Consider the following 15,203-nt stretch of genomic DNA (forward strand, 5'->3'; position numbering starts at 1 on the left):
CCTTTATCAAGAAAAGCTTGATTAACCTTATTGATTATGGATTGCTGCTTAAAGAATGCACTTAATAGACTGCACAGGACAGTCACATTTATGCTAGCAAGCTATGCAAGTGCTCTCTGCAAACTAATGTACTAGCAAACTATTAAGCACTTTACTCCTTTTCAGTCCACCATGGTTTGTGGCATGGAAAGTGAGCCCTACCAAATTAGAATCATAGAATCATAGGGTCATCTAGTCGAACCCCTGCAAGGCAGGAATCTCAGCTAAAGCATCCATTGCATGCTGATTGTGTGTAGTGTGATACCGGTGGGACCTTCTGCTGCCAAGAATCTGGACAAACCTGATGGAGATGCCATTTACAGAAGGAGCCTGCACAGTATTGCAAATGGAAGGTGTGTGGCTGCTAATCATTCTACCTACAATGAGAACTTGGACACTGGGACTTGTATTTTAGAATATCTTGTTCAAAATTAATCAGGATTAATGCCAGCTTCATAATTTCAATCACCTACTTCTTTGTTTAATGAATTAATTAAGCAGCTAAGGAGTCGATCCATTTTGCAGCTGTCCTTTGACAAACCTGGTTAATTTGGTACAATTCTGACCCAAGCAGGAAGAATAATGAAACAGACCTGGACTGGCACGCCCAAAGCAATTAATCTTCAGCATTTCAGTTTCAGAGAGAGTAGCACCACTGACTAAAAAAGCAACACCTACACCTACGTAAAATTTGCTCTGCTCTGGTGCCATCCAGGCAGGGCCACAGAGGCATCAGTTTAACATAGGGCATGGATTGTGATGATCACCAGAGACATAGGATTCTTGCTAGCTATAGTTCCCAGTAAGAGACATTTCTCTGACTGGTCTAAAGGCACATGGTGAGTGTGGTGGGCTTACCTTGGGAGTGAACATGTGCAGAATCCCATCTATCGCCCCCCTCAAGAGCAATCCCCGGACCAGGAAACAGATCAGTACCACGTAAGGAAAAAGGGAGCTGAAATACATCACCTGAGTGGGAGAGGGAGAGAAAGCGGGAGATCCTACTTTATATAATCCAGCAGTACACTGTATATAAAGGAAGTCTTAAGGATGAACAATAAGCCCAAATCTACCCTACTGGAAACTTCTGTCAGTATTTTTCTTTCTACAAAGCATTTTGGGAACTGTAGTTTGGTGAGATACCGTATTGGCCTGAATATAAGCTGCACTTTTTGCCCAAATTCTAACCGTGCAAAGTTAAAGTGTGGCTTATATTCACGACCATACGGTATGCAGCTAGGACCGCAGGGCAAACGGCGCCAGGAGCGTGGTGAAGTGGCGCCTGCCCCATGCGTAGTTCCCCATCCTCTCCCCCAAGACTGGGAAGGGAGAGAGCAAGGAAGGGGAAAGGCCACTGGCAACACAACACAGCCCCCCCCCCCAGTATGCAGCCAGGAGCAGTGAGGAAGGGAGCTGCTTATATTTGGGTATTTTTTCTTTTTATTACCCCCCCTCCAATTTTAAAAGAGTGGCTTATATTCAGGTGTGGCTTATATTCAGGCCAATGTGGTACTTTGATGAATTCACTGTTAGAGATCCTGAGCCCTCTCCCCAAACAGAACTACAGTTCCTGTGGTTCTCCATGGGGAAATAAGTGACTGCTAACTGGTTTGATGTGGATATGCCCTAAGATAGGTAAGCTGAACAGCTGTATCCCAAAAGAGAGGAAGCTGTGCCTGTGATTGCTATCGGGTACTGCTGACTTCATTCAACTATGGGCTCTCTCACATGATATTCTTACTTTCAGGTGGCTGCTCTGAGGCACAGGCCAAGCAAAATGGAGCAAGCCCTCCTGGACCAAGTGGTTGGGAAGAAAAAGTGTTCACCCTTTCCTTTTTCTTAGCTTCTTATTCCATTATGGTTACCTGGGCCCCATGAACCATTCAGGATGTGTGGAAGCTGCTGAACGCTTTGTTCCTGGCTGCAAGATTGTGTCCCTGGGATGGGGAAGCTGTGGCCCTCCAGACAGTGTCAGCCCCAGCCAAGATGGCCTATGGGCAGGGATGATGGGAGTTGTAGTCCAGCACCATCTGGAGAGCCACAGGTTTCCCATCCCTGGATCCACCACTTTATATCCACCACTGGATCCACCTGTTGTAGGTTCTGGCAATCTCTGTTCTGCTTTGGGCTGCCACCATCAACACTTACCTTTCCTGAAGACTGAATTCCTTTGATCATGGCCAAGCCTACAATGCTCCAAGCGGCCAGGAGGCATAAAGTCATTCTCCAGTTAAGCCCACCACTCTCATTAATGGAGTTGGAGATGTCCAGGGCATCCCGGTACCAGAAGTAAGTAGTAGCAGAGCTTTTGTCACATTCTGGTTCCACGGCTGAAAAGGGAAAAAAGCTATGGAGTTTTTTTTTTTAACATGCTTTGACTTCTCATTTAGAAGTCACCTGTGCCACAGCACCTGTGCCACAGCAAGCAAGACAGCATTTAAAGGCTAAGTAGAAGAGACAAGCTGTCATAGGGCACTTCAGGAAGGATGCCGAAGTTCACATTAGGAGAAAGGAAAAAGAATCCAAGATCTTGCCACTGAAACTAAAAGTTAAATAAATGGGGCAATTTACACGCACTATAAAAGATTTATATATATATTCTGGGGATGTTCACATTCTATTAAATGCTCCATTAACCTCCAGAGTGTCTCTATAGCACTCTTTGGAAAATATCCATTTCCTGCCAACCAATGCCCAAACGCAATTCCCACACCCTATCAGCTGGAAACAAACCTGAACTATTGTTAAGTTGTTGACTGGAAAGTCGTTCTCTGCCACTACTCTCAATACCCCTAGAGAAAGTAATGTTGAATTACCTAACTACAGGGCAAATGAAGACTTATTTCTCCTTGGGACCCACAATGATGGAAAAGGATAAATGAATGCATCCACCCATCTGTGCTGTGTGGTATCAGCCAACACTGATTACTGCTGCAACAACTATCACATTTGAATTATAAGATTCTGGAAGATTAGAAGTCACAGAGCTGAATGCTGTTTATCACCTGAAGAAGTGTGCCTCATTTCCCTTCTACCACATGCAAAGCAGTAAAGAGAAAGGACTCACTTGCCACTGTGCCATTCCTTATGACGGGGCACTCACTCCAAGGCAGCGGGTACTGGAAGGATTTAAAAAAGTAAAAGATGCTCCATCCTATGATCACATTGTAGTAGAGCCCAACAAACAAGCAGACCTGGCAACAGGAGAATGAAAATGTTTGGATCCTGGACAGCAAAACGTATTTCCAAACAAAGTGATACTAAAATGAATGGTGGAGAATGGAACATTGAAATGCATTGGGTTATATCCAATGCTATGCAATGGGACTTCTCTTTCCCCTCGTCTCCCCATGCATTCTCAAAATCTGCTCTGTCCTGTGATGTGGGCATGTCCAGTGATCGTTTCCCTTAAAATTGCAAGATATCAAGGAAGCAGTGTTGTTCTTGCACAGGTGATCCACATCAATCAAGGGGCTTTGGTTGTCATCCCAGCAGTTTATATAAGATGCTGAATGGCACAATGGTGCTTAGGGTGCATGAGTGAGTTGTGGTGCTAAGCTTGAGTTCCAGTATCAATGCCAGAGGGGAAATGGTCTTTTTGCTAGCACCCACCTGCCCATCACTTGACCCTCTGCAGAGTGAATCATCAGGACTAAACTACAAAGAGGTTTGTTTTGACAGGTGTGAACAGTGGATCAGTTAGGGCACATTCTTGAAGGGCATGTCCTTTCAGTTCAGATATATATAGGACCATGCGGGGAAATCAAAGGAAATCAGAACTTGATGGTAAATGTCTGATCCTGTTCCATAGTTGGGGGAAAGAACTGTTCAAGGCATCAGTCTTGAGCTTCTAACCAACCACCTTCACAGACTGGTATCTTCTAATTATATTCTGCAATAACTAAGCCCTCTTGACAGTGGGAAATGGGTCTATTATGCACATGTCTGCTAGACAGCACATATGGAAGATCACCTGTCTATCATCCACACAACTGTCCCAAAGCCACCACAAGCCTTCTGCAAGCACTTACAAGGCAGCTGGCAAATCCAATGCCCCCCAACCGAGGGCAGACGTAATTCCACACTCCTATACTGCCCCGGCGGATCCTCTGGCCAACAGCCAACTCCAGAAAGAAGAGAGGGATGCCAATGAGGATTAGCAATACGAGATACGGAACCAGATAGGCACCTGGCAGGAAAGAAAAAGGTCATTAGAGATGCCCGTCTTTGATCACACAGGTCCCAGCATGAGAAGGTGACCATGACTGCTCCTAGGAGACAACCACTTCTTACTTGTATGGCCCACCCAGCTCTCATCAGCTCCAGTTAGCATTTGTCTCTAAACATTATTTGAAGCAAGTCTCCTAATTTAAAATGGTGCCGTGACAATAGAGGGAGAGGTTAATACAACTACAACACACAGGATCACTTTAACATTCCATATATAAATGTATATACAGTGTGGTTATTTTCTGCCTTCACAATGGCTGTTTCAGTGCCAGCTATGCAATTAAAGAGAACAATTCCTGGAAGGGCTAGATGAAAATGCTTCATAAAGGACTCTACTTAAATAGCAGGGCCATATATCTCTGGCTAGTTGAAGAAAGTACGAAACAAATGGGCAGTCTGAGAAATATAAACAGTTGGCCAGAGAGGCCAAAAACTCTCATGCTGGAAAACAGAGCTGTTGACCAAAAACTCAAAGCAAAAAAAAAAAAAATCAATATTCCTGGCACGTTCATAATTCTAATAAGACAGGAAAGCTGTGTAGGCAGGATTTTGATCCTGCTTCATATTCAGGGTAGTCAGATAAGCAGGCTGGAAACGATTAAGTGCAGCCAGCACAACATCACTGAGTTAATTCTTGACACAACTCACAGCTTCTCAAAAAGATATAAAAATCCTTCACACAACTGGGTCAGCTCCTGACAAGAATCCACTGGAAGACTCTGATCAAAGCAAATGACAACAAGGTTTCTTTTTTCCCCTTTAGAAAAAGGTCTTAGCTACAATTAATTTCATTATTATTATTACTGTTGTTGTTGTTGTTGTTGTTGTTGTTGTTGTTGTTGTTGTTGTTATATCTACCTTTCCTCCCGAAGCAGCTCAGGGCTCTGAAAGCAACCACTATTAGCACAAGCTACCATAAACTCAAACTCAGTACTCTACATAAAACTCCTCCATGACACTATTTAAAATAATTTCCAGCAGGGCTCATAATAGATATTAATAAATATGAAAAAGACCTCAAAACAGAATAAAGAAAACCAACCACTTCACAGCATACCAAGAAAGAGGAAAGAGGAAAGAGGACCAAGAACAAACAGGTAAGGGTGGGTTTTTTTTAGCAGAAAACCACTGCAGGGCCTTGATCTGGATGAGGAGTACATTCTGGATCAGGGCCCCCCTTTTTTTAAAGAAAAAGCAGCCAGACTGAATACTCTTATTTAAACATGTAACTTCACATCTCATGTGCTTTAGACAGCAGAAGAAGTGAGTGATTGGCTTAGTCTCCGTGGTGCTTTCTGTCAGAGGGCAGAGCCCTTTCTCTACTCTGCTGCCTTCAGGCATTATGACGAACACTACTCCATTGCTAGTACTGCCAGTCCAGTCAGCTTCTCTCTGGGAAATGGCGCGGTGCCATCTTGTTCTTTGCCTAAGGCAGCAAAATATATTGAGCCAGTCCTGGTCAGAGACAGCATGGCTGCTCTCCAACCAAGTTAGGTCAGAGGAACCAGTAAGGGCCTGGCTAGTTCTGTGTAACTGTTGCCAGGTTTGGTTCTTTACCCTGAACAAGTTGCCTCCCTGAGCAGTCAAACCAGCTCCCTTGCCTCAAACTTCTTTTCTGCCTAGTCTGGAGCCTCTTGACCCAGTCATCTGCTTCTAGTCCTTGTCTACCTCCTTCCCTGGAGCCTGGAACTGTCTTGTCTTTGATTACGCCATTGCCTCTGATTCTGGTGACCCCAATAGGCAATGGCTTTCAAAATTCCATATACACTAGCAAAGCAATGCACTCCAGTTCCAAAGACAGACATGTCAGCTGACAGAGAAACTCAGGTGCTTCCTACAGATTTAGGGCACACAGTGGCCATCAGTACACATAATGGGGAAACCAGGTTTTGTAACAAGATTATAGGTACAATTAAAGGGTTCCCGTTTGCAACCCTAACCTGGGTGTTCAGCTTTCAACAAAGCATTCAACCCATGCAGCAGCATCCTGTAAGTTCTTGAGCACACAATGTTCCAAAGAATTGGCCCAATACCACCCTTTTCCTAATGAAAATCTGTTCTCTCTGCTAGACATATGCACACTTTATTACTGAAAAGAAAACAACACACAAATTACTACTTTCACATACAGCAGTATTTTTTTAGCAGAAAGAGCTTGCTGAACCCAGAAGCGATACAGACATTATCAACCAAGGAATTGCATTTATCACAAAAGCATCTGTCTATCAATAATCCATTCCTGTCGCATTACACACAACTGATACTCAGCCAGCACTTTGCTTCATCCATGGATAATCCAGGAAGCATATGCTTAATAGAAAGCAGGTAAGCCTTCAAGGTGCAACAACCATTCATTTAATGTTCTATTGACCACACTGAAGACTCAGCACTTGATAGGAGGGAAAACACCAGTGGTCACCTCTATCTGTGCAGCCAACCAAAGGGCAATGTGCCTTACACAGTCATCCTTTGCAATTATGCCTTTAATCTGCTTTTCCTGCAACTTGGTGGCTAAAAAAAAGAAAAAGATTAATGGAATATTATCATCCTATCTCACAGAGAGCAAGAATCACACCATGGAAAGCAAATTTGTTAGGAAATAGAGCACAACCTGTAAATCTGAAATAAATTAACAGTGCATAATCAGCTCAACTAGGGCAAATTCAAACAGATAGAAGAGTTGGCTGAGTTCAACTTTGTGAAAATTATTACCAAGCTATAGAGGAATGCCTTTTGTAGCAAGGGCTTGTTTATATATTCACATATTTTGAGATAATAATGGTTCAGTGTGGTTCAGGCATGGATTTGCAGTGCACAATCAGGGAAATACATAGCTGTTTTTTAAAAAAAGACACAGTCCAAGAATAATGGCAGCCTTTCACCATCACAAATTGTTACCTGAACTCAAGATGACCAGGTAAATAATACTTGCACACTATCACGCAGGAAAGGAGACTTACTTGCTGAGCGTGGAGGAGGAGTAGTCTTGGTTTGTATAGAATAGATAAACTTAGGACGAGTCATAAGATTCAGGATAACAGTTCTTCATTTAACTCTATAATGAGGTGCCTGATCATGCAGACTAGTGACTACAACAATCCATTGAAGGGAAAGCCATAGCTTAATGGTTGAGCACATGATTTACCCAGAATTTCCAGGAAGAGCCAGGAAAGGATCCTGCCTGAAACCTAGAAGGTTACTACCACTTAGCATGGTCAGTGCTGTGTATTGTCTGCCTCAGTTTGAGATAGCATCCTATGGCCTTCAAGCCTATGCTCTTGTATTATTATATTAGGAAAGCAGAACATGTGTCCATAACAGATGACTTTTATACTCCCTTGCTCACTTACCTCCACCGTTCTTTTGACACAAATACGGAAAGCGCCAGACATTCCCCAGCCCCACGGAGTAGCCAATCTGAGCCAAAATGTACTGCAGTTTATTGTTCCACGCTGGCCGATCCTCACCAGTGTCATCCACATCCTGCTGCTTGTTCCAATTTTCTCCAGCCACATTTAAGACACTCTGTCTATAGTCCACAGGCTCCTCAAGGGCCAGCAGATCAGCCACTGATTCAGTGACATGCTCAGTACTTTGTTCCCTCTGGGTCACTTTGCTGTGCTTAGGCATTGAGACTGTCTGGCTCAGCCACTCCTATGTAGGAAGGGGTTTTGGGGGCAGAGGGGAGCCCAAGATGGAGTGGGTATCTGCTAGGGCGGTGCAGGTTTTGAAGGTCAGCTCTCAGATCCTGGTCATCTACGAGATCTGAAAAACAAAAAACAAATGAATTAAAACATTACACTTCTCTGCTTTCTTTGGTGTTGTTGAATATCCAGAGCCGTGTGATTCATCAATGTGCAAATTAGAAAGGGTATAGGCTCCAGAAGGCATCTGCCTGAGAATTCAGTTTTCATTTTAAAAGAGCAAAGCAAACTTCTAGTCCTCAAGGCTTGAAAGTGTGCAAGCAATGCCTGGTGAAATCTTGGATTCCAGGGAGGAGGTAGGACTGAATAGAAGATACAGGAGGTAGAATTGCAGTGCTCTGCATAGGTTGTGCAGAAGCAAATAAATTCAATAAATATGCAGATTTGCTCTATTTCCATAGTCAATAGAGATTGAAGCTTTACTTGCTGCAGAAATTGGGACTTAAGCAGAATTTTTCTGAAGCAATATATGTATAGGGGTATGTCTGGGGACGGACGGACCGTGAAATGGTTACATTCTCACAATGCTGTACCCTATAAGGTACTGTGACTCACCACCCGGTTGTCTTTCTTAGTCCCTCCTCCTTGTTGTCTGGAATCTGTGAAAGTCTGAGGTTTGGCAATAGCTAAGTGCTATGACTTCTGTTTTACCTGTGCTTAGTGCCAACAATGTGTCAGGTGCTATTTAGCTTAAAATATTGTTGCACTAAAGAACTGGGCAGGCTTCGGCAATTCTTTCATGACAACAGCAAGCACCAAGGTTATCTCTCGGCTGATGACATTATCAGAGCAACTGGGATGGCCAGGAATTGTAGGTTAAATTGCCCATGACAGTTTTACGACAGATAGTATCTGCAAAATGTTTGGCACTGCATGCAAAGCCATTGATTACTCCTGCCTCTCCATTCAAGGGCTGCTGTCTTTCAACAGAGCTAAACCAGCCCAGTCCCCTGGACTTCAGTGAAACCCTGCCAGTTTTACACTCTGCAAAATTCTTATACTGAACTATTTCAGGATTTATGGGATTTGGTTTCCTTGAAAGCATGTGTGAATAAGGCAATGAAAAGGTCGTTTAAAAACAGTTTTTATTAGCATATTCCTGACAATATTAGGAGCAACTAAGGCCCTTGAATGCAATACTTGTTTCATAAATGTGACTGATGACTTATACAAAGATTGCACTTATTCTTATGGTCATGATATATTTGGGTAAATACTTAGGATCGTGTTACATTCTTGATCCACCCAGTTGTACTTATAAAACAGGGCAGTAAAAGGGGGTGGCTTTCCTCCTCATTTTTTCAATAAGTAAAATGGTGGCTCTAATCTGCTTTAATGGTGTGACATTGTGTCCACATCACAAGATGATTTAACCCCAAAGGAGATGAGATCAGGTCTGGTTATTAAAACCACACTTTACGATTCCCCCTTCACTTGCTCAGAAATTTGTTTTCTGAGAAATTTCACCTCAGGTCCCATAGAGTGGGAGTTACCGTATTTTTCGCTCTATAGGACGCACTTTTTCCCCTTCAAAAATGAAGGGGAAATGTGTGTGCGTCCTATGGAGCGAAGACGCCATAGCCCCGCGACCCTCGCCCGGCTGCAGAGGTGACGCGCGGCTATGGCAGGAGCCTCTATAGCCGTACGTCACCTCTCCAGCTGGGAAAGCACGCGCGGGGCAAAAAAAGCCCCCTGCGACCCTCTCCCAGCTGGAGAGGTGACGCGCGACTATGGTAGCAGCCTCTCAGCTGCGCCTTTCCGCTGCTCCCTGACCTGCTCTTTGGGGCTGGTGGTGGGCTTCCCCCCGCCAGCCCCAAAGAGCAGGTCGAAAGGAACCTGAAGCCTGGAGAGCGAGAGGGGTCGGTGCACACCGACCCCTCTCGCTCTCCAGGCTTCCAAGGTAGCTGCCTGAACGCACCTTAAACGGCACCTTGTTTTAGAGCGGGAAAACAAGAGGGGGAAAATTCTCCCCCTCTCTGCGCAGCTCCTCCTGCCGCTTCGCTGAAGGGGCGCTGGGCAGAGAGGGGGAGAATTTTTTTTCTTGTTCTCCCCCCTCTAAAACAAGGTGCGTCCTATTGTCTGGTGCATCCTATGGTACGAAAAATACAGTACCTTAACAACATCTGACTATACATTATTGCCTTTCTCATGTAGAACGAGCTATCAGTTGTAGATATAGCTCACTCTGCTTATATGGGATGTACTTGCCAAAGAATACTTTCTAAACCAGGCAACAAAGTTTCACTATGATAATTGTCCCCACACTGGCCATATTTATTTATTTTTTGCACCACTCAGAATGCAGCGGTTGCTCCTCATGAAAGGCAGTAACAACAACAACAACAACAACAACAACAACAACAACAACAACAACGCAGCTCATGATCCCAGCTTGGAAAATATTTTTCTTTCAGAATCCTGGCAGACAGCCTATGCAAAGACCACTATGCTGTCAGAAATGCAGAAGGGACAGAATGTCAATGGGAGGTTGATTTTGAGAAAGGTTCATGGGCAAGCACACACATATGCCCTTATAATAAAGTCTCATGTCTTAGGGCATTCTTAAGAAGAAAATAACCATCAAAGTATCATGAAAATACATACAGAGTGAAAAGCTGATATAAGAAAGAATAATTTCTCCCCAGAACACTCAGTACCATACTACTAGAGTTCTGAGTCTCAAATTAATGCAGTATGAATCAGTGAAAGGCCTTAGTAACTCTTAACTATTGCAGCTGTAACTGAATGACTCATCAACCATGAAGACAGAAATCCCATCAACCATTATCAGTATTGTCAATTGATCAAAAAAATGCACTTGATAAAATAGAATGGGTCTCTGTGTGGTAACAATATAAGTTTGATTGCACTTTGGCACACTTGCTGATCTTGATGCAGTGTATGAATGGTTAAACCAGGGGTTGAAAATCTTTACTGCTCCAGGGACCAGTTTTGACAGAGGGGAAGAACAATCTACCTGTGACATCACTGCGGAAATCCCATGATTGAAAGCTGTGTTGTTTGGCCCATCTGTCAAAATCCCTTGTGCATGATTCCCAAATGCCCAATAGCCAGTTGGTTGTTGGTATTTGGGAACCACAGCACAAGAGGCGTAGCCAGTTCTATGCCTGGAACTTTGGGAAGCACTGAGCATAGGCCTAGTAAATAAGTTCTTTCTCCTGCCCACCAGCTGGGAATGCTGCCTTTTCAGGCACTGGCCGCATGAGGGAATTCTTTTTCACACAGCCAATGCCTCCAAAATGCTCCCAGAACAAGGAGGGCCCTCACTGCCCATCAGTAGAAACTCCTTGCCCTCTTAGAGCTGGGCGTGCGCACACACACCACCCATCAGCAAAGTTCAGTTCAAGCTTCTGATTGTTCCTTTGGACCCACATCTGCATTTACTCCACACCAGATGCCACATATAATGTTGTGAATGTCTGAGATCCATGCATGAAAAGGAACTGGCTAATTCATTGAATATGTGGCACTATAATTCCCTTACTAACCCTTTGTGTGTGTGTGTGTGTGTGGTGTTATCTTCCATAGCTACCTGTAACTGCAATATTTCTGTGCAACAAGTAGTTTCCTTGGCCATTTGCTAGTTTGATCTAACACCCTGGAGAAAAACTGGAACACACAATATGAGACAGCAGAATCTTGGTAGCTGCATCCCAGCAATCCATTATAGCAGCCTTCCCAACCTTATGCCTTCAACTCCTCTCAGCCACAGCCAGCAGAGCTAATAGTCAGGGAAGATAGGAGTTGTGATCCAAAACATCTGGAAGCACCAAGTTGAGGAAACCCGCATTATAGAGTCCAGGCTTGTTTATTTACCACATTTGTTTCCAGCACTCTGCCCAAGAAGATCAAGGTGCAGTGCATGAAATTATTCCTGTTCTTCATCACACCACTGTGAAGAATGTAAGACCAAGATTTGTGCAAGGTCATCAGTAAAGCCACTGACTGAGTAGGGATTTGAACCCAGCTCTCCCTGTTCTACACTCAACACTCTTCCTATTATACAACACTGTATTTTTATGTGCAGGGTTTAGTACATTTAACTGCATCATTTAAGACAGGTTTCTTTTTCTTTACCAGCAACCAAGATCCTTCCTAGCCCAATAAGCAAGAGAATCTGAAATTACTCTTCATTTGAGAATGGTACACAACTTCCTATGTATCAAACTGCAGACACCTCACCTAATTGGCTAGCTATTGACCTGTTCTCATAGCAAGAACAATGATTCATTTGGCTTGGCCTTCTCCTTTCATGTGCTTCAAAGAAATGAATGTTCCTAACCAGGTCAGTGGTTCTGTGATTTGGGGGAAGTCACATGGTGGAAAGTCTTCCTTATCACTGAGGTGATGATGTGGAAGTGTAGTACACCAAGTTCTAAGAATAAGTCATATTTAAGCCAATATGGAAAAAAGACAACAGAAAAGGTTGGATCAATGACAACCTTTCAACACATCCCGTGGGCCTTAGGTTGAGGAAGGTTTTAGCTGTTTACTAGGTACCAGGAAAAAGGTTCCTCCTGAGCTGTGGTGATCCTGCAATGAAACATGAGATCTGAGGGCACTCAGAAAAGGACGCACTTTCTGAAGGTGTCTTATCCCTGAAGTGACTGTTGTAAGCAGTGAGAGAACACAATGGCATGTTTTTACCAAACTAAATCCTATTGTAAATTATATTTAATTTGGGGAAACTAATTAAACTGATTGGATACATCGTTCTTAGACACTACCGATACAGCAAGTGCATAGAACTGACAATGTATCTTAGCAACAGGCAGCTTAAAATAGCATTTCTAATAGAAGTAGGAACCGGATGGTTGAACTGCGAGTTCTCAAAAGGAAGGAAATAATGAGGTGAAGAAGCAAACCAGTCTAAAATATCTCACTGTTAAGCATTCCTATCCCCTCGTGAGGCTCTCTAAAACCCACAAGCAATTCGCTGGATCTTCTGCAAGTTCACAGTTATGGTCTGAGCTGGTTTCCATAAACATTACTAGGGAGAACTGGGACTCTCCAATAGTACCCACACAAGCAAAGAATAACTTTCTCAGCAATGTATAAACCTGCAGAAAGTGTGCTGTTTAACAGACAAAGCTGTGCTATACTGAGGCAAACCACTGATGAATCTAGCCTGGCACTGTCTGACGGGAAACAGCTTTTCAAGATCTCTGGGAGAGGTTGTTCCCAGACAGAAGACCTGATTCTTCTTATTCCACACCTCATGCAATGGCAAAGTAAATATATTTGATTTTATAAGGTAAGGCTGCCTTGGAGTAAAGGGGGGGGGGAGGCTGGTAAATAAGGAAGGCCTGTGATCACATGGAGGAAGCTGCTGCCCTTGGTGTTGATCCTTCCATCCAGTTCAGCATACAGTTATAAATTATAAGATAAAGAGACTGCGTTAAAAAGATGAGATTTGTAACCAGCACAGTGCTAAGTAACCATCCCATTAGCGCAAGAATTTCCACTTGTGCAGTGGATAGCTTATTTACTTTTCTTGGACACAGAGGGAAGACCTGTGTGCACCCCACACCCTCCCCAAATTTGCTCAGGAGGTTGGAGGAACCCCTAGAACAGACTGTGCAAAGTCCCATTGTACAAACAGAATCCTTGTGCTGACAGGACAGTTACGTAGTGCTGCATTTGATACCAGCTTATCTTTTCAACACTAATGCTGCAATAGATGAGACGTTCAGCACCAAGGACAGAATTCTTTCTCCATGTGTCATAATTTCCTTCTTTTGGGACAATGTAAGCTTCCTGTTTTACTGCAGTAGCATGGCCTGCATATCACATGCAGGCCATATCAGAATATGGACTTTCTTTTGTTTTCTTTTTGCCATACATCTCCTCATATTTGCCAGTAGCCGATCAGAAAGCCTCACTGATCCCAATTATCAAAATATAAGCATAGTAAGCTTATTAGAATGACCTACATTCTTACCATCAGCTTGGTTTGGGAAGTCAACCACCAATACACCTTTTACTACCATCAGATCCAAAAGATTGTGCCTGGATAGCTCAGTTGGTTACAGCATGGTGCTGATAACACCAAGGTTGCAGGTTTGATCCCCGTATGGGACAGTTGCATATTCCTGCATTGGGGTTTCACTAGATTATTCACAGGGTCCCTTCCAACTCTACAATTCTCTCATTTTGTGCCAATATCAATTGAACTATTTTGAAGCAAGCCTTGAATCAAGGTTAGATGTCATGAAAAGAATATTATTACAATATAGCTATATGCCTGTAGCATAATGAGCTACATGGTTATTATCCCATAAAACATATTCTTTGTCTTCTGATGTCATCTGTTCCTGCAAACTCCTCCTTCATCCTGCTGTCTGCCATGCCATCCCTCTTAATGATGCCATTGGCTGATCTGCTCCAAAGTCCACATGGGGCTTTGCAAGTAATGTGGCATCAGTCCTCTGGCTGTCTCCGACTCAGCTGCTCTGATGTTGCAAAGACAGCAGCCTTAAACCATGCAGCTGAGGGCTAAAGAAAATTTAGCAGACACAGTTGGAACCCCAAGGCTGCATTCAGCTATGTACAGTAGGCGTGTGTTATCACCATAAAACATATGACTAAGGCAGATTGAGGGTGGGGGTGCCTAAGGCCACTCAATAAATTCATGTGAGAGCAGAGATTTGAAGAGAGTAGTTTCCCATGTCATGTTATCCTTGCACACACAGCAGCCCTCTGCATGCTCAGTAAAGTAGACACACCTGGGGATACTATAGTTTGCCATGCTCATGTTGGCAAAAAAGTGCTGCTCCAAACTGGGTCAGCTTGCAGGGGCACTTCTGTATGAGAGGCATTGTGCTATTGTGGTGGTTGGCATTCCCAGCCTTAAAATGAGTTTTCCTAGTGCAGTTTCTTGCGAGGTCAAGCCATGAGAGCATCTGCTTTGCATGCAGAAGGTGCCAGGTTCAATCCCCTGCATCTCCAGGCAGGACGGGGGGTGTCCCCTGCCTGAAACCCTGGAGAGCCAATGTTAGTGTAATACAGAATGGACCAATGGTCTGACTTGGTGTAAGTCAGCTTTCTATAGTCCCACTGATGCTAATTTCTTACACTGATGCTGCACAGATGTGAATAATAGAAATTAAACCAGGGAGTGAGAAGAAATAAATTCAGTTACCCTGTTTCATTTATTTCAGGAACAATTCACAGGGAAAATCTCCTCTGCAAGCAGTGCTCACTGAAGTG

The 15,203-nt window shown here is 43.6% G+C and overlaps 1 protein-coding gene across 2 annotated transcripts in view; it reads right to left on the reverse strand.

The window, feature by feature from the left end:
* The window catches only part of SLC6A17 (solute carrier family 6 member 17), a 29,465-nt gene that overhangs the window by 8,902 nt on the left and 5,360 nt on the right, over nt 1–15,203 (reverse strand). For both annotated transcript variants that reach the window (XM_083617806.1, XM_083617807.1), the window contains exons 2-6: nt 7,620–8,034; nt 4,071–4,228; nt 3,107–3,233; nt 2,188–2,369; nt 898–1,008 (exon numbers count right to left, since the gene is read on the reverse strand). In XM_083617806.1, coding sequence (XP_083473932.1) covers nt 898–1,008; nt 2,188–2,369; nt 3,107–3,233; nt 4,071–4,228; nt 7,620–7,899 — 858 coding nt within the window. In that variant the 5' untranslated portion in view covers nt 7,900–8,034. The remainder of the gene's footprint in view (nt 1–897; nt 1,009–2,187; nt 2,370–3,106; nt 3,234–4,070; nt 4,229–7,619; nt 8,035–15,203) is intronic.

This window comes from Podarcis filfolensis (assembly GCF_964270895.1).
Source record: "Podarcis filfolensis genome assembly, chromosome: 6".
Lineage (NCBI taxonomy): Eukaryota > Metazoa > Chordata > Lepidosauria > Squamata > Lacertidae > Podarcis > Podarcis filfolensis.